This window comes from Sinocyclocheilus anshuiensis, unplaced genomic scaffold (assembly GCF_001515605.1).
Source record: "Sinocyclocheilus anshuiensis isolate Anshui unplaced genomic scaffold, SAMN03320099.WGS_v1.1 scaffold869, whole genome shotgun sequence".
In the NCBI taxonomy this organism is placed as follows: domain Eukaryota; kingdom Metazoa; phylum Chordata; class Actinopteri; order Cypriniformes; family Cyprinidae; genus Sinocyclocheilus; species Sinocyclocheilus anshuiensis.
Genome location: NW_015558630.1, coordinates 750,953 through 770,998, shown reverse-complemented (window position 1 = coordinate 770,998; position 20,046 = coordinate 750,953). Strand labels below are relative to the sequence as shown.

General features: G+C 36.7%; 1 protein-coding gene across 2 annotated transcripts in view; it reads right to left on the bottom strand.

The window, feature by feature from the left end:
* The window catches only part of LOC107680793 (stonin-2-like), a 27,269-nt gene that overhangs the window by 4,085 nt on the left and 3,138 nt on the right, over positions 1–20,046 (bottom strand). The window contains exons 2-5 of one of the 2 annotated variants that reach the window (XM_016476840.1): positions 16,033–16,183; positions 15,060–15,224; positions 11,567–11,749; positions 1,610–3,484 (exon numbers count right to left, since the gene is read on the bottom strand). In XM_016476840.1, coding sequence (XP_016332326.1) covers positions 1,610–3,484; positions 11,567–11,749; positions 15,060–15,224; positions 16,033–16,108 — 2,299 coding nt within the window. In that variant the 5' untranslated portion in view covers positions 16,109–16,183. Of the gene's footprint in view, positions 1–1,609; positions 3,485–11,566; positions 11,750–15,059; positions 15,225–16,032; positions 16,184–20,046 lie in introns of those variants that run through there. The other variant, XM_016476841.1, reaches the window with a different exon arrangement.

The following is a 20,046-nucleotide window of genomic DNA, read 5'->3' as shown; positions in this document are numbered from 1 at the left end:
AGTTCAGGTTTGCATGAAGCTGGATGACAGCATGCCCAGGAGACTACAGGCTGTCATTAAGGCTAAGGGTTGCCCGACTAAGTATTGATAGTTGTGTAAATACTGTCATACTAACAGCTGTCTGCATAATTTTTGGTTGATTGTAATCTATTACATACCTTTCTATCAAAGTTATCTAACATTATCAAGCTGAATTTGTTCTTACACAGTTTAACTCCGAGTTCTTGTCATATTTTATTACCATTTTCTAAACTATAGCAAATAAACTGTGATGTAATGTGAGAAATGTTGAAGGTGTCTGAATAAATTTTGGTTTGACTGTATCTATTTGATGAATAAATGAAGTTAACCAACTAACATTATACATACTCTTTTGGTTTCTGTACCCAATATTTAAAAAATGTACAAATGCAATAAAAATATTGGTATCGGTACTCTGTATCGGCAAGTACCAAAAATAAAAGTATCGTATCGGGCAGGTACTGGAAAAAGTGGTATCGGTGCATCCCTAATATGTTTAATTTAAGATTTGCATAGAACTGGCTTTGATTCTGCTAAAGTGAACTGAAGAAAACAACGAGAAAGATGTTTTCTTCAGATGAATGATGCCAAACAGCACTGATTTGTGTTCATCTTGATGGCGACAAGATTTAATAAAATAAAAAAAGCTAATTACTGAATTTGATCTTTTAACATCACTGTTTTAAAGGCACTTTAAGTGTTTTCACATTAAACGTTTTAGAATGTCCCGCTCCCGCTGTTTTTAGCGATTGCTTTATTTGGATTGTAAACGGCCAAAATGCATTATGTTCACATAACGTTGTTTTATTCTTTTCAGAAGTGATCTAAATATTTGTGGACTGGAAACAGAAAAGTGACAGGCTTGAGCTGCGGTTCTATGGATTATTTCTAAACCACTGCACTTCCTTTGTGAGTCAATACTGCATTAAGAGGCATGGCTTTTACCACAGCACTGTGATTTAGGGGTTTGTGAGCATTTATCAGCAGCACCAAAATGTAAAAATCTTTAATCTACTATCTATACTGATATTATTATCGTCATGACTACAGTTGAATAACACGCACTAAAATAAACGTAGCATTCTCAAATACTGGCATTATTTAAAAAATGTTCATATAGAGCAACAGTAAAATCATTATACAGTGACACTAAGAAAAAGTCAAAATTGTAGGTGAATTTACTGACTTGATCGATTTAACATCCATGTGATGAAACAGCTAGATAAAATAAAACAGCTCTTAAACAACTATTTGCATATGCTATTGCATAAGAGTAAGGGAGGAGAACAAGATCAGTTTATAGAGACCATATCATGGCTATACTACGCTAATGCTATATGTAGCTATTTTGATTTGTAGGTCACTAAACTGACAAAAACCTTTAACATTAGGGATGAGCGAGCAGGAGTACTCAGAAGTGACAGCAATGACTGGTTATGAAAACACAATAATTCTTTGACTTCTAAACTACTTTTAAACTTTGGAACAACACAGGACACCTTTTTTGCATTCAAAAACTCTTAAATTAACTCCTGTTGTTACACAATTTGACATTATAGCCATCTCAAAATCAAACCTAAATTCCCACCTGAGCTCTTGTCTGGCAGGCGACTGATCCTCCACACCACAGATCTGAAGGCCTGTTCGTATTTCGCTGTGCCGAGCGTGACCCTCATGGCCGGTTCGGACCCTGATGTACTGGTTGAACCAAAACTGGCTCCTTTATTAAAGCGAGCTTTCAGGGACTTCTCTCCTGTCACACTCTCCCGCTTAAAGTTCTTTGCCCAAATTTCCGGTATGGGGTAACGGATAGCAACATTTTCACATGGTATTAATGTTAAAGGATCCCGATTGGATGAAAACCCTGTTGACATCACCAGCCAGGACTGCACCTCCACTTCCGCACCCCTGACGCAAGTGACTGTTCTCAGAGTGAAGGGAAGGGTTTTTTCGGCAAACGCCGTACGGAAACGCAGCAGTTCAAAGTGACGACCAACCAGTGGGCTAAATGTAATGGCTCGGGACTCTGCAAACTCTAACTGGTCTGCACACTCATGCAGTCGACTATCCCGCAGTTGAATCCAACGTGACGTTGAGTTAGGAATTATGTCATGCCGAGAAACCACCTCTTTACCTTTGACCTGGACATCATTGAGGCCGATACTGCAAGGTGGGGATCCATTCAAGAAGGCAAGCATATACACGCGGGTCAAAACTTGCTGCTCCAAGATACGGCTGTCCCCTTTGGAGACAATCCCATAGAAGTTATCCCTCACCTCCACATGGACCTCCTCCTCAGTGTAAGTCGTTGGCCAGTTTAGACCTTCTTGATCCACTGAGAGACCCACAAGCCTCTCCTGCAGAGCATGTTGAAAGCTCAAAAAGTCTTGGTAGTTTGTTGTCCCAAGCTTCACCACTTGCTCTCTCACAGGCATATGAACCACAGTGACCTTGGACTGGATCTTCCTTTTCTCTTTGTAAACCACATGGTCTACACTGATGGTATGAACACGGCCATTCTCGTCGTAGTTTTGGAGCTTGGGTTCAGATATTTCATGCTGGGAGTTCAGCTGGAACTCTTTGAAGGGCTTCTCCAGTCCTTTCTCATAGAAAATTTGCAGCTGGCCGCTGTTCGTCAACCTGACAAATATTGGTCCCCAGTGACGTGAGGACATGATGTTCTTCTTCTCAGGGATGCGCAGGAGCATGGGCCAGCCTTCCCGAGGAGTCATATGGTCTGGTTCATAGGTTGAATCATCGGAGTCAACTACCTCTACTGAATCATCTGGTAGAGTAAGACTACCGTCATGGTCAGGGTCAGAGATGTGTATATTCCTGAGCTGATCCAGACCATCCACAGGAAATCCTGATGGGATACTATCTTTTGCAACTACAGAGTCTTTCTTAGATGAAAAAAGCAATAGAGACTCCCTTTTTATACCAGCATCTTGATACTCAAAGAATGGTGAGCAGAAGGTGGACACATCTGATGCCTCCTGACACAAGCCAATGCCTTGGGATGTTTTCAGGTCTGTTTTGTCAAAATAGGCACTGAAAGGGTTTATAGGAGAAGGTTGTAGGTTTGAGAACTCATCATCCAGGAAAGGGTTTTTATTGTTGTAAGGAACACTGTTGTTCGATGGTGTGTTATTAAAGACAAAGATGGCATTGGTGCCATCAGGGGTTAAACCCAGGATGTCTCTCTCTGTCTTCTGGCCACAAAAAGAAGAGGAGATCAGATTGCTATTGGCATCCTGCAGAGGAGAATTGTTGAGGTTATCCAGTTTTATATTAGACTGTCTCCCTGGAGGTTGGAAAACCGAGTCCTCATCATCATCAAAAGTAACCCAGCTGGCAAAGCGGTTGGAGGTGACATAAGATTGGCCATTACTGTGTTGGTTGTTTGCTGTCCAGTTGAATGAATCCATGTTCATTCCTTCATCCTCTTGGCACACAGAAGAATCTAACAATAAAAAAAATAAGACAGAGCTGTTTCAACACTTCTAGATGAAATTTGAGCAGAAAGAAAGGCACATGTCGTATATGAGAGACATAATCTTATAAACAAGAAAACGGATGACCTCCTTGGTCTTTCCAGTGTCCTTTGAGCCTATTTCTGAAACTTAATGGGAGTCACAATGGTTGGATTATTTTGGTCCAAATCAAGAAATGACTGAAAGACATTTCCACTAACAGCAAAGAGGCAGATTCCAATCAACCATGATTCATAAGCATGCATTCACATACATTCTCTTTTTCCACATGCTACGCATTCATTTCTATATTGATATTAATATTTTATGAGAAGAAGTGTAAGCGATTACACGGAAATTAATTTGTCATTCTGAGAATTGTTTTTTTTTTTTTTGCACTAAGGCAAAATGGATCTAATTTCAGGAACAATGGGATAGCTGAACAATCAATTTCTTTCAAATTTTGTGATAAGGTCACAGAAAACAGCTTGAATTAATTTGTGCAATTCCCCTACTTCTTAACTGCTAACAATTTGACTATTTACCACATTCAGATTATAGACCTCGACTCAGTAAGTATGTTTACATGCACTTTAAGAGGTCGATGTCCCACTAATACAGCTTTTTATGTCATGTAAACACTTTTCATTTGAAACTGGAACGATCAATGATTCTGAATGAACCTGCCAAAAAAGCATAAGTAAGAGCAAAACTATCATTCATTAATGAATCCTTCTGCTCTCTTGAACCAAGCTCAAACTCTTGTCTCTTCTAGTTCTCCAATGCCAAATAAGAGACAGTCTTCACCTGTTGCTAGGAACCAGCATTCCCCACCTCAGACCTACTTACTGGAACGATCAATGATTCTGAATGAACCTGCCAAAAAAGCATAAGTAAGAGCAAAACTATCATTCATTAATGAATCCTTCTGCTCTCTTGAACCAAGCTCAAACTCTTGTCTCTTCTAGTTCTCCAATGCCAAATAAGAGAGACAGTCTTTACCTGTTGCTAGGAACCAGCATTCCCCACCTCAGACCTACTTTCTCTGCCAATGCAACAAAGCAGTAAGTGAATGGTCTGTCTCGCATGCTTAAAACTGGCATGACTGCACTATGCAATAAGAGCATACATATGTACACACAGTCTTTGACACACTAACTCGCAAACAACAATTTTTAGAAACTGAAATCCAATAAACAAATAATAAAGCTATGCACCTAATTTATACTTGAATTGTTAAGGGTTAACTCTTTCCAGTCTCTTAAAACATCGACTTTTAAATAACAGAGAATGTGTGTACTATGGCTTGTGGCTTTGTTAATCTTCTCATTTTAGTTCAACAGGGTTCATCACACTACAAATCAACTCTAACTGAAACGTACTAACCGTTACTAGAAAGTAATACAAGACTACAATACAAGACATGTGCACACACAGAAGTGGCCACAAACATAAAGAGACTCAGATTTCAAGGCTCATATCTTATCAGCCCTGGAGGGAGAAGGTTAAAAGATTATCCCAGCTCAGAAAAAACGCCATCTCCCAAACATGAATACTTAAGAACAGTATCTCCAAAGCAAGTTTGTTCATGTTCTTACAAGGGATACATCAAATCAGCCAGAGTGTTAGATGCAAATTGTAACCATCAGAACAAATGTTCAAGGTTCAATTACGTTCAAGTTAAATTCACAAAAAAACTAATTGACATCTATATTTTTACTTATCTCATTTTTTTTTGTTCTAACAAAGATGCCGTTTAATTTCAGAACACAAGTATACATTGCAAGAATAGTTATTAATCAGTATTTTATTTTTTTTTCGAATAAAAAAACTAAACATCCAAGACTGATTTACTTATACTGCATACATTGTTTTCTGAGAATACGTTTCTGAGAAGATTTTTTTTAAAGGGGTCATATGATGCGATTTCAATTTTTCCTTTCTTAATGTACAGTATATGGAAAATAATGTGTTTTTTGAACCTTAAACCGCATAAACACATTTCATTACACCAAATACACAAAATAATGTTCTTTTTAGCAACATCATAAGACCCCTTTAACATAACTGCCATTTTTTACATTTTTACTTGAGGTTTATGCTTGTAACAAGAACATGATCTTACACAGCTTTGCTTCTGAAGTAAATTTATCTTATTTTAATTATTTCCTGGACAAAAAATATTAAGAATTAATTTTTTTTTTTTGCAGTCTAGAGAGTCTGTGCTAACGGAGTAAATCGTGAAATCAAAATGTTGTTGCTAAGCATCAGCTTACTGGTATTTCTTCAAACTTCCAGGCTATATAAGAAATGCCAGGGTGAAGACTCCAACAAATGCTCTCACCCCTCTTCACCCCTCCAGACTACCCAGTCTTAAAATACAGAATTGAAAGATGAATATATGCTTAATCAGCATTAAAAGATCACGTTATATATTTCTTAAAAGAGGAAGGAAAAATGGCTAAACGAAAACTTTGCAACAACCATAAGCATTCATAAGCTAAAACGTTCATACAAACTCTGTAAAAGCAACAGCGCAAGGAATAAAACTCTCCCCAGTAGAGCAGATTTGAGTCCAGGTGCTAAAGAGAGGAAACAGATGGGACACCAACTGTGAGGCTTCACTACGGCAGCATGCAGTAAGAAGCAGGTCACATGACCTCCTCTGTCCGTGAAGTGCCAGCACAGACATGTACATGCCTGTTGGTCTGCCTGCCTCCCTCCCTCACAGGAGGAGTATAAACTTTGACAGATAGTTGTCTTTACAGAAACCATACCTCAACACTCACACAGAAAGGCATTCTTTAAAATATGATTGGTGGAAAACAATGTCAGAAAGTCATCCGCACTTGTGTGTGTTCTCTCATGTTTGTCTGTAACCATGTGGAGAAGTGATTCTGTCCATTGAATATCCCGATTATTTGTTATATAAAAGAGAAGACATTAATGTGGAAATGTTATACAGAAACTGACTCATCAATAACACGATGGTGTGCAATAAACAACTATTTTTTACAGCTACAAAATGTGCAAGTCAACTGCCATCTGACTGCAAACTAAGAGCTGAGACAAATGGTTGACAGGTAATGTTTGCGCTGCTGGTTTGTTTATTTTATTAAAGTTTTCTTTAAATGTTCGCCGGTTCCCATCTCCTTCTTCCCGTGACTACGAACGATGTTACAATAGTATATATATTTATTTATGTATATGTTAATATTAATATAGAACGAAAGTTTTTTTTTTTGGAGCATCTGGGAGTTGAAGAAATTAAAGAGGGTGTAGCATTTCTATCGCAAAAAGGTGGCCAAAAATAAAAAATTATGTGGATATTTGAATTAAATGTTTGGTCAATATTAAACAAGGATTTGATCGTCCTGTAAGTGTAACAACAGCAATTATTGGTGCCCTTTGCAGGCATTTGTGATAATGCAAATTGTTTATTTTGTATTACATTATGTATTTTAACAGTGTTATTCAATGAAACCATAATTATTATTAATTAACCAATCATTATTGCCTCATTGTTTTTATATAATACATTTAAAGTCATGAAAACTAGAATATTAAGTCAGATACGTTGTTGTTGGTGGTGAAATTATTATCGACATTAAAACACATTGCTAACGTCAACAGTCAAAAAAGTTTTACAGGATTATGAACATAGCTACCTGAACGTGATGCACGGGCTTCATCCTGGGCTTTTTTGTTTTTCTTTTCTCTGCGCCGGACTGCACTGATGTCTTTTCCCTGATATAGCCTAGTTGTCCATTAATTATATTGATCATTTGTATTCAGCCGCAAACATGAGGTGAGAGCGAGTCGTCCGCGAGGGGCTGCCGCTTTACTTTCATTTTGTGTTTGTTTATTTTATTAAAGTTTTCTTTAAATGTTCGCCGGTTCCCATCTCCTTCTTCCCGTGACTACGAACGATGTTACAATAGTATATATATTTATTTATGTATATGTTAATATTAATATAGAACGAAAGTTTTTTTTTTTGGAGCATCTGGGATGGTGCCCTACGCAAACTGCGTACTCTGTGTATAGGGAGCGGCGGTACTGTTTGCACTGATGTCTTGATCTGCCTCGAAATCTCTCAATCCTTTCTAGCACTAAGCTACTGACCTTTATTTTGCTGGTTTCAGATCAGTCCTTCTAAACAAAACCAGAGCATTAACTGGGGATTACTTCAGAATTAGCCTTACTATGCACCCATTCATTTGCATTAATGTTCACATCAAATGCATTTATTGATTTTAGATTGGCACTCTTACTGTAATATTACTTTTGAATCATAATTTTTCACCATCGCTCTAAACCTTAGAATTAACATGAAACGATGTTCACAACCCATTTCACTTCCCTAATGTAATTCAACAACAAATTGGTAGTATCAGAAATATGGAAACATTTTTTCCACAGAGAATGAACCTGAAAAGTTTTATCTGTATTATATTTTGCTGAGAGACAAACATTTTTTTATTATTTATTATTATATATATATTTTTTAGTTTAATTATTTTATTGGAATAATGTGCATCAATGTATCATTCACAAGACTTTGAATGTATACTAAATTTAGAAAATACACACAGTTCATTTTTTAATGTTAGCTTTAAGACATCTATCTATATGTAAATGAGTGGGATCCTAGTATTTATTTAACTATTTTAACTATTATTTATTTCATTATTTTAATTATAACTATTTAAGCAAGAGAAATGCTGCTTTCCAAACTCACCACACCATGTTGGTGAGAAGACACAAGAGACATCTCTGACAGGCAGAGCTTTCCCATAATGTGAAGCGGAGTGATAGCTGCAGGCGTCACAGGAGGCGGGTTTTTTGCAGGGGTCAAAGGTCACAGACGGTGAGGAAGAGTGCGAGATTCCCAGCAGGATGTGCTCTTAAACAAGCTGTTGCTCTACTCTATAACCTCTGCTGATCTGAGATTACAGTAACTTCTGCTGTAGTGTTGTCACGGTACCAAAATTTCAGTATTCGGTACCAGGATAGCGCATCAAGAACCGGGTCGACCGGGTACTCGGTACCACCGGTACTTAAGAAACCCTGGTACCGTAACGTTTTCATTTTTTTAGTACCGACTTGGTACCGAAATACCGGGTCTTTTGACAACACTATTCTGCTGTTCTCTGTAGAGATTAGACGACAATGCCCTTCTGTGTGGACTCCACTGGATATGACAAAACCACATTCTCACACGCTTTCTCTTCCTCTCCTGACCGCGCACACACACACCCATTGCATCTCTATGGACAACAGCATTCTTATGCACCACCGGAAATGTAATGAGAAGAAAATGAAAATGTGCATTGTATATCAAATGCACTGCACGTCCTGATAAAAAAACATCATCAGCCATCTGTGCCTGTAAATTAGCCCAACACAAAGCTTTCGTAAAGACCTGGCTTGCACCATACAGCTGCATAAACACTCATATTCACTCGTAACCAATAGTCTCGGCTTACAATGGCACATTCATAACTATAATGTATCATTCATGAATATACGCTGTAAATCACATAAGGAATCCTTCTAAAGACAACATCTGACAAACAGTGCTTAAAGTAGACAAGCCACGTGCAATGTGTATAAACAGTGAATGCAACTCAGAGAAATTACAGCAGAGAATAACTATGTACACAAATAATCAGCAATTACACACACATTTACACTCAGTTCAGCTGTAAATAAACAATCATGGAACAACACCCAAGGGTCACATGTTGAAAGGAAAACAAACAGAACGACACCCTGCTGCCAGGTTTTAGCAGAGTGCACATCAACACAGTGAGAGCAGGAGCAAAGGCCAGCGGGTAGGGCGAAAGTGGGTAGAGTAAGCACATTTTCAAACAATTTGACGTCTAATGGTGTCTCCCACAGACAGGCAGTAGGGAAAATCCCAAAAAAAACAAATACTTCTACAAAGACTTATTCATAACGATTGCTATTGCTCATACATACCCCTAAATATTAAACATTCTCATATAACTAGACCTTTTGTACTACAGGCATGATATCTCAAATCTTCAGGTTTGATGAGGAGAGGGTCACTATTACATTTTAATATCATCTGACTTTTAATTTTCACCAAGAGGCCAATGCAACGGATGAAAAAAATCCCAGACTTGAACTGAAGGAACAACCCAAGCCATATCAAACGAACAGAGACCTGAGAATAGCATTTTTTGAGTAAATAACCACAAAGCAACCACAAAGAACAGCTTAGCAACCACATAGCAATGCCCTGGCAACAAACTTTAACACTCTAGCATCTAGCAATTTTTTCTACTCTTCCTCAAAAAAAAGTAAAAAACTAATCAACACAAATTATTCATTCCCTTAAGCTACTATCCAATGTGACCACAAACTTTGAATGGTAGTGTATACTATTGTGAAATTTTTTTTATGAGATTTAAGTCATAATGTTTTGAGAATAAAGTCAAAATTACAAGAATAAAGTCGTAGCAATACGAGAATAAAGTAAAAATATTTTGAGAATAAAATCAATTCTGGTGGCCTTGCAACTGATTTGAATATATGTGGGATTATTAGCTGAAATTATACCATGTGTCATACTCGCAGGGACAGTATGCTTGGAAATAATATTTCACATCTTCAAATGCATTTATTATTTGTAGAGCGCCAACCACCCAATAATAGCAACAAGCTTTGTGCTTTTGGTACTTTTATTATAAAACAAAGTCTCAACTTTCAAATTCTGTCAGTTTTATATAGAAATACAAACAATACGTTTTACAATAATGTGTTTTTCATGCTCTTTAATGTGGGGTGACAGACCGCTTTATTCACCTCAGTTTAAGCAGCATAGAATCAATCATCTTTTACAATCATCGATTGTATTCATTCGTTTCATTAAATTATATAATTCTGACTTTATTCTCAAAATATTTAGACTTTATTCAGATAATTGTGATTTTTTTTTCTCAAAATATTTCTTTAATCTCGCAATCTTCGATTTTTTTTATTTTTTAACATGGCACTAAAACCCATCGTAGTTTTCTTTTTCTAACTTAAGAAAAAAAATTACAAATATTTATGCATTCCTGAACAAGGAATAATTTTTAAAGAACATTCTTATTTTTTTTCTTACAGACTCAGACATGATCAAACTCCAGTGCAGCTTGTCGTAATTACACACTATTTAGTGACTATTTAGTGTAACATTTGCTTTAAAGGGTTAGTTCACCCAAAAATGAAAATTAGCCCACAAATTACTCACCCTCAAGTCATCCTAGGTGTATATGACTTTCTTCTTTCAGACAAATCCAGTCAGAGTTATATTAAAAATTGTCTTTGATCTTTCAAGCGGTTTAATGTCACTCAGCGGGTGTTGCATGCATCAGTCCAAAAGAAGTTAAATAAAAAGCTAATTTTCATTTTTGGGTGAACTAACCCTTTAACTAACACTCAATATCATGCACTTCTTTTCACTCCTGCCTCAAGTGAAAATTCTGTTGCAGTGACTTCCCACACTGAGAAATGAAGCATGCTACATTTTAATAAATAAAACCGTCTTAAGTACCTCACCCTCTCCTGTCTCCATAGAAACCCTGGTCTGAGTGAGCTATCGCTGGAGGCCCGAGATGGATCGCGTAGGAGCGCTAACCGCTCCACCACAAATTACTTGCGAGAGAGAAAGCGTCCTGCCTCAAATCAGCACAGCGTTCCTTCAGAGCCACCATCACTCACACGAGAGAAGCGTCTGAGGAGCAGCTGTCACAGACCGTGTGAATTTATTTGTCCCGATTCGTCCATCATTTACTCCTAAACCTGCCGTCTTTTCATTCCGCCTGCGCTCCTGAACGCGACCCTGGAGGCTGTGCTGAGCAACGGAAGGGATTTATTGATGGATAATTCAGCGTGTGAAGCATTTCCTGTGTGATTCTCACTTCCTTCAATCTTCTCACGAAGGGACAGACTTTAATTACTGCTTGGATGGATATAAAACCGCCACTTACAGATGTTCGACTGAGGAGAGTTACCCATTTATTAACTAGTAGGTATGACTCTGTGCGTGTGGTACTCACTAGGAGAGTGGGGACAGGAGGGTGTTTGACTGGGTGGCTCTTCAGTGTTAAGAGAGGGCAGGTCACAGGAAGACGCCCCCATGCTCACGGAGCTCTGCTCCTCTGATTGGGTGGTCCAGCTGCTCTCTGATGGGGGAACGGCACTCCAGAAACTGGCCAAAGAGCAAATGCTGTGCCTGGGACCTGCAATAAAACAAATGTCTTTAGAGATATAAATTTAGGATACATAGTCATAAAAATTACTGCCATCTTCACAAACAGGCAAAATTCTGCATTTAAAAAGGAAAAGTTTGCCCCCCAAAAAAATGTTTATGCACATCCTTTATGCAGGTTCATATGTAAGCAGCTGTTTTCAAATTTAATATATTTTAAAATGTAATTTATTCCTGTGATGTGAAAGCTGAATTTTCAGCATCATAACTCCAGTCTTCAGTGTCACACGATCCTTCAGAAATCATTGTGATATGCTGATTTTGTGCTCAAAAAATATTTCTTATTAACTTTTTAATTAAGTCTAAGTGTAATTAAGGAAGTCTTTTCTGTCACTTTTGGTCAATTTAATGCATCTTTGCTGAATAACTTAATTTCTTATTATATGTATTAATTCATATGTATTTATATCTTTAAAAATAAAATAATAAAATATTACTGCCCCCAAACATTTGAATGGTAGTGCCGATAATTATCACCATGTATTTATTTGGGTTTTATTCCATTTTAATTTCCTGAAATAATTTTCCTGGTACTGAACTACTGAAGTTCAAATTACTAGTCTGGCTCCTATTTATAACTGCCTCTTATTTATTCCTATTTATTACTGGAACTGAATTTGAAACTAAAGGCACTGTCATTTTTTATTCAGAATGGCACACAACTCGGTATGCATGTGTGAATACGGTAAATGTGTGTCGCTAATGAACAGGTGTTATCATTGAATTAGGAACGAGACTATTAAATATTCACAGTGGGGAAAAGTGCTTTAGTAAAAGGATTAAACATCAAGGGTGAGGCGAGATAACACAGCATACTGATGTGTATCAGCCTCGTCAAACAATCGAATCAATCTACTCAATGATTTTAATTAGCACTGCTGTAATTGCTATCAGAGGACATATTACTTATGTTATGAATTACTGTGTAGAAGAACGCTTTGAAACAATGATAGAGAGAATACAGCAGTACTACACAGATGATGGTTTCGATTCAGGTTGGAATAAATATGTGAAATCAGATGACATACTTCCAGTTCTTTAAATACACTGCTGATGCCTAATTAAACAATTGGGATTCAAAAACATTCCAAACACAGGATGTAACAAATCCAACCGCACAGTTGTTTTTTTCTGGAGCACAATTAAAAAAGTTCACAAAAGTAGTTATTTAAAACTTTATGACCTACTTAATAAATAAAGTTCACCATTAAGAAGGACTTGAAATGTTACAAGTAAAACATAAACATTTTGGGGTATTCAGCACAACAGATCAATTGTGTAAGTCTTTACACAAGGTATAAAAAACCAATAGAGAAGTGGCTTGATGCAATGAATTTAGATCATCTGAGTATTACATAAAGACAAAAAGATGATGACGCGACGATGGTGATGATGATGATGATGATGATGATGATGATGATAAGTCTAAGCAAGACACTACTGCATCATCAGGTTGAAAATAAAAGTACAGTCAACTAACTCTAAGAGGAATAATGCACAAGCAGGATTACAAATTATCACTTATCACAAAAAAAAAATAACCTTGGTTGGTAACTTTATTAGGAATGGCAACATACATGGAACGATACCTTTTAAAATGTACCATTAAACTTAAATTGGAAAGATGTCTAAAGATTTTTTGATTTTACTTATAATTTATAATGCCTTCACTTATGTCTTTACAACTAATGCAGTTTCACACAGACAGAAAGTGAAACACAAGATGCAGTGAGTGAAACAATGACCTGTTTGTAACTAATGTGCACAAAATGTTTTTTTAAAAATCCCCTTTTTTATAAGTTAATTCTGGTTCTCAATGGCACCCATGAATGAGAATGCAAATTGAGATAATTACAATTAAAAGTCTTCCCTCAAATTTATTAACTGAATTTGAACTAATGCCAACTACTCAATCTCTGTATTTTCATATAGCTGTCTTGCCTGTAATAAGTGAAATCTCAATGATTCAAGTGAATAGTTTTAAAGATTTGAATAATATTCTCAGTCTATGAGAAAAGAAAACAAGTGTGCATGTGGGATTATTCCATCTAACACTCCTTTTCCTGAGGCTTCCCAAACCCCTGATATCACCACGAACAACTTCAGATGGATCCATATGTGCTCTGATGTATGTTTTAGTCATTTTTAGTCAATTAAAACACATTATGTTCACAATATACTTATTTAATATAACAATGGCAACATGAAGTTTCTGCTGCATTAGCATTAAAGAAACACTGCTTTCACTTCCCATCTTTATGTTGTTTTATTTCCCCGTTAAAAACAATAGCATTCAGTCGATCTAAAATTAAATGAATCTGGATGCCTTTGAATATAAATAATTTAAGATGTTGCGGTTGGATAAACTCTACATCTGACACTGGCTTTCTGGCTGCTAAAGCTTCCTCTAGACCACACATGGAAATTAAGGCATCAAACCTGAAATCATATTTTGGACAGCCCCTGTAATTAGACTAAATAAGTAGTTCTTTAACAAACCCAGGCTTGATCTCTTAGTGAACACATTACGAAACTGGGTTTCGACAAGAGTGGGGGTGGGTGAGTCAATGTGTGCAAAAAAGAGACAGACAGAGATAAACACAGAGACAGGCTAGACCAAGCATCAAGCCTAGAGGAAGTGACACAGTCCTTTTTCAGGCCAACCCAACTGAGTCAACTCATTGTAGAAATCAGTAAAATAATGTTTCTCTGGAAAACTGGAAACATTGGGACATTCTTGTTGAAATGGGTGTGGTGTAATGGTTAGAAGCTCAAGGCTGGCACCGGAAGGTTGCCATTGTGCCCTCAAGCAAGGCATAATCCCAGGTTGCACCAGGGGAATTGTCAATATCATAAGTCACATGAATATTTACTCATTTGTTGAGGAAGCATCTGTCACCCATTACTTTGAGTTTATTTTGAGTATCATTATGAAAGTATGCAACTATAATAAATGCACTTGAGGGTATAAAAGCAGAAAGATTTGTTGGAGGTTTTAAACTTGAATATTTAATCTTAAACCAAACTCTTTTCTCAGAAAATTTTATTTGACTCCTTATGATATGACCCCTTTTGAAACTGTGTGCATTGCATTTCTCTGTTGTCTTGTATTGCCAGTGTTTTTTTTTTTTTTAAATGAACTGAGGGATGATGGATTGTATTGTACTGTACTGAACCCTGAACATGACTTTGGAAGCACATTATGCAAATCTCATTGTTAGATTTCTCCTTCCATGCAATAATGATAATAAAAAATACATATATTTAAGTAGTTCTCATACCTTCTACCTGTGATGAGGGAGGAGGAGAGGGTGGCCATGCTTTGTCATCAAACTGAACCCAGGAATTCGGCTGCTCTGCCTTCTGACCAGACACAAATGGTACTTCTGCCCAAGTAGAGGAGTCCAGCACAGGCTGGTCTAAAGAAGGCTGGAGGTGGTCCTCATCTTTGGATCAGAAGAAGAAACACAGTTGGAGAAATACAGCCTCTTCTCAGTAAAAAGGTCACAGTTAAATGTTAAATCTAGTAGGGTGCAAGAACTGTGGACCGTTCCCAAGTAATCACTATGGAGCAATGACCTCAGGACGCAGGAATCTCACAGAAAGATCTGAATGCAAACTCAGACAGAGTAAAACAAACTGATATCCACTCAGCAAGTCCTGAAACTATTTTCAGTTACACACAAGAACTTCTTGAACTTTTTCTTTGCCATCTAAAGCATAATTCAACAATCCTCCTATCCAACATCGGACATGGCTTCCCAACTGTCTAAAACTGACAGACTTTAGCCAGGGTATTTAATTTTTGACAAGAATGAAAACAAGGCTGTGAGGGATAGGAGTACAGTTTGTTTGGTGGATTTGTACTATAGTTTAACAACATGCCAATTGTTTAGCTGAAAAAACATCTTCCCAAAGAAACTTTATGTAGTTTCTCTATAAAAACTCCATTTTGAAAGTTGGGAGTTTTGAAATCCACTACCTAGTCTAGTACCTTTATACAGTACATACCATTGTAAAGACTGTAGTCTATCCCACACAGCCTTCATTTGCGTAAAATTCAGTACGGTGTCTGCCCTAACTAAGGTCTATCACTGACTGGTCAAATAGAAACCTCCATTTACATTTATTTGTTTCGCAGACTTTCATCAGCAGAGGATTCAGGGTTCACGTTTCAATAGTTATGTTTGTTCCATGGGAATTTACCCCATAAAACATCTTGTTACTCTAAGTAAACACTATGTTTGTACTGACCTGCCTGTGAACCCTCATCTGAAAAAGCGACCCAGCCTGGTCTGGGTTCAGTCCTGCTACTGGCTGTAGCAGCCATGGGAGTTGTCCTGTCCTGTGTCTTGTACCTTGTAACGTCGCCTCACTCTCCCCAAATCTTGGACTCCATGCCCACCTAGGAAGGTTTCAGAACAGAGAACCATCAGCTATTCATTAGGATTTCATATTCTGATAGGTATCTGCCACAAAATTAATTTTCATTTAAAAAGACATTAAGGAACCTTTGACAAAACAGTTAATGTTGCCAAAAAGATTAAAATTGTTAAAACAAGAAGTAAAATTAGTACATGTTTTTGAAATATCATAAACTGATCATAAACCTGTAATATACTGAAATATTACTACAATTTTAAATGCCTGTTTTCTGTTTGAATACATTATAAAATATAGTTTATTCCAAGGCTGAATTTTTAGCAGCCAATTTTTAGTCTTCAGTGTCACAAGATCCTTCAGTAATCATTTTAATATGCTGATTTGGTGCAGTTGTGAATCAGTGTGAATGTCACAAAACTCAGTTTCAGAATTCAGTAGTTTAAAGCATAACCAAACAGTTGACAGTAGCCATTGACTTTCATAGCATGAAAAAAAACTTGGGAGAAACCAGACTCAATCAGTCAGTTCTCCTCTGGCTTTACAGGATGAGTTATGTTCTACTTGTATTTGTTGAGAATACAAATAGATTACAAATTGGAGGCTTTGACACCACAACCATTGGTACAGGAATAAAATAAGAGGCAGAGAATGGGAATTGGGAAACTCAGGGATGACATGTTTTGTCTAGGCAAAATAAATTTCTCCATAGCAAGTAGTGACAGCAGTAAACACAGAAGGCTTGTGTAAGTGTTTTTGACTGCCAAAAAGAAAACAAACACTTTTAAAACAGGATGGAGGCAGTGCAAAGCCACAGGAAGGACTACTGATAAATGTCTGACAAGTGAAAAGCATTTATAACACAAATAGCTACTACAGCCCCTCTGGCTACTCAGATCAAACATCATTCAAAGAGGAGGCATAAAAGTAGTGCATTTTAAAGGGGTCATATGATGCTTTTTTAAAGAATAGTGAGGTAGATATGTGGGGGCGTGTTAGAACGAGCCGTTTTAGGGGGGCGTGGCAGAGTCTTAACTTTGATAAAGAATATCTCTTTGGTTTTGAGACTTTAGTCTTTGCAACTTCAGGGATCTTATCTATGCACAATCAGCTTGTAACACTCCAAAGAGAAAGGAAAACTTGAAATTGCATCATATGACCCCTTTAAATTAAATCAAAGCTTCAAGGGTCAAGGATCGCTGCACTCTAATGTCTTAAGTGTTCATGAGGAACCAGGTGACAAATGCACCATCGAAAAGTAACAAATGCCCTTCTGCTCACCAAAGAGGAAAAACACAGTGACAAAAGCTGAGAGGCCATTGTGATCAGAATTTTTTTCACATCAGAGAGGGCCTATTTTCTCTCCTAAATCAAGACCATGCAGGAAACACTTTCATAGAGGAAACACACTTGGATGTGCTGAACGATCTGGTAAATTGGGGCCAATTCCATAACATGTTTTTGTTCTGGTAAATCTCTCCTTTGCATTCACAATCCGGCTGCATGCTACCCTTCCTCAGCCCCCTACTTCACACCAAACAAAGCAAGCACCTCCCTCCAACTAGCAAATTCATTCAACATCTCACAACACCCACTGTTTACTGAAAAACTCAATGGTTTGGATGCTATTAGCACTACTATATCCTCAGCCATTTTTTAGTCTGTCATGTGACTATATAAAAGTGATAGTTACTCTTTGAATATTTGCTTCATGTAATGAAATGACAAAAATAAAACCAATTTCACAGGTCCTAAATAATACATAGGTCCATAATGAAACAAAGTCCAAAAAAAAAAAGTTACCACCATTTTCCCACTAAACCTAAACATATAAAATGGCCTGAAAACTAACAATAAAAACACAAAACTCTAATTATGAATTCATAGGGTTCATATTAAGTCAGATATGAATGGAAAGAATAGATAAAAACTCAGTCACTTACTCCGTAATCATTTCAATGTACTCACTGATGAGTTTGAGTCTGTGAGATTTGTGAACCTGTTTGACCGATTCAAATCTTACAAACACACACCTGCAAATAAAGTTGCTCCATCTGACTACATTTAAAAAAAAATCTGAAATATTTTCATTCTGGCCATTTTAGTTGCACTCTGTCTGGAGCCTTTAGAGTGTGTAGCCAGAATTTCAAAGCAACAACACTGATGTTTGCAGCTCCAAAATCTTACAAAACTCCGATCCACTTCTCAGACTCCAACAGGCTTGGGCTCTGGCAGTCTGTCAGTTATGTCAGTGGTGCATGCAGGCATCCACAAGATATGTGCACAATATTGGGACGTTTGGCAGAACTGGTCTGCGGAACTCTTTTACTGTGTCAAATCTCTCTCTCTCTCGCACGACCATCCCAAAGCTCATGATCATGCATGACATCATCATTCGGACTGTGCTTTAGACCCTGCATAATTTCCTGCTGTCAGTGCTCACAGTCACAGTGAGTTTGCCTCACACAGTCCAAGTTTTAACGCTTTACCAAAAAAAAATTATAATAATTAGCTAGGAGTAAAAACAAACACATCAAACAGGAAAACAGTGTCCAGAAACGCAGGAATAAACTGTTATTATCTATGTGGTAGTTCTGCTATGTCAAGTCACAGCTAGACCTCAAAAATACATGGTGGTCACGGTCTACACATCAGGGGATGTGTGACAGTAGTGTAGAACACAACAAGCATCAGGTGTCATCATGAGGAGCCAACAGGGCTCGGTTCAGCCTCCTATTGGGCCAGGACAGCAATGATCCAAAGCATCTCAATCAAGCACCCCAATATAAATATTGCATTTCTTCAGTTATCATGACTATGCAGTGCTGTTATTATTATTAACTACCACTAAAATTAAAATGATAATTGTTAATTGAAATAAAGCTGAAACGATTAAAAACTTTTCAACAAATATTTCTATTTAGCTTTAATTTATATTTGTTTTACTTTTAGCAATTTTAGTTAGGCTAAACGCAAACATTTTATTTCAAGGCAAGTTTAAGTTTTTATTTGAAAAAAATTACAGAAACTAAAACTAAAATAATTAAAACTCATTTACATTAATTAAAATATGATGTAAAATAATGATGTATGATGTATTTAAAACAATGATGTAAAAACATCAACATTAACATTCAACTTAAAAAAATTGTCCCAGCAACTAACTGAAATAAAATAAGTTTAAAAAAATTGTATAAAACAAATATAAATTAAAGCTAAAAATAAATATTTCAAAAAAAGAAATCAATTAAAATTAAAACTGAAAATAAAATAACAGCTAATTCAAAATATATAAAAAAAATTTAAAAAAACACAAAAGTATCACAATAAAATTTAAATAACACTGGGTCTAATGTAGAAATCAATTTGATATGATAAATAAAATTCATAGCAATCAGTCAGACCTGCAGTACGATTTTAAAAAATTCAAGTAGATGGTAGTTTTACAGCATGACAAAAAGAGGTGTTCCAGACAGCTTAATTATAATTGAAGAGATCGAGATTTGGGTGTTAGTTTTGTTTTGCATCTGTCTTGCCAGATTATGTTGTTGTTGTTTTGAAATGTATATGGTGAGGACTAGAGGTCGACCGATAGTGGATTTTGCCGATACCGATAGCTAGGTTGGACCACACTGGCCGATACCGATTAACCGATAGTTTTAAAATTCATACTGAACAAAAAATAGTGCTTTATTAACAAAAACAGTACTGAACCATACTAGTAGGAGTAGTAAAATAAAGAATAATAATAGTAATAGTAAATGTTGAAATTAACCCACTCTAACAAGGAAACAGTACTTACACAGCTTTCATTAATCTTAATGTTACAACTGGGCTCTTATTTTAAAGTGTTACCATTTCATTTCAACTGTCATGATTAAAGATGCA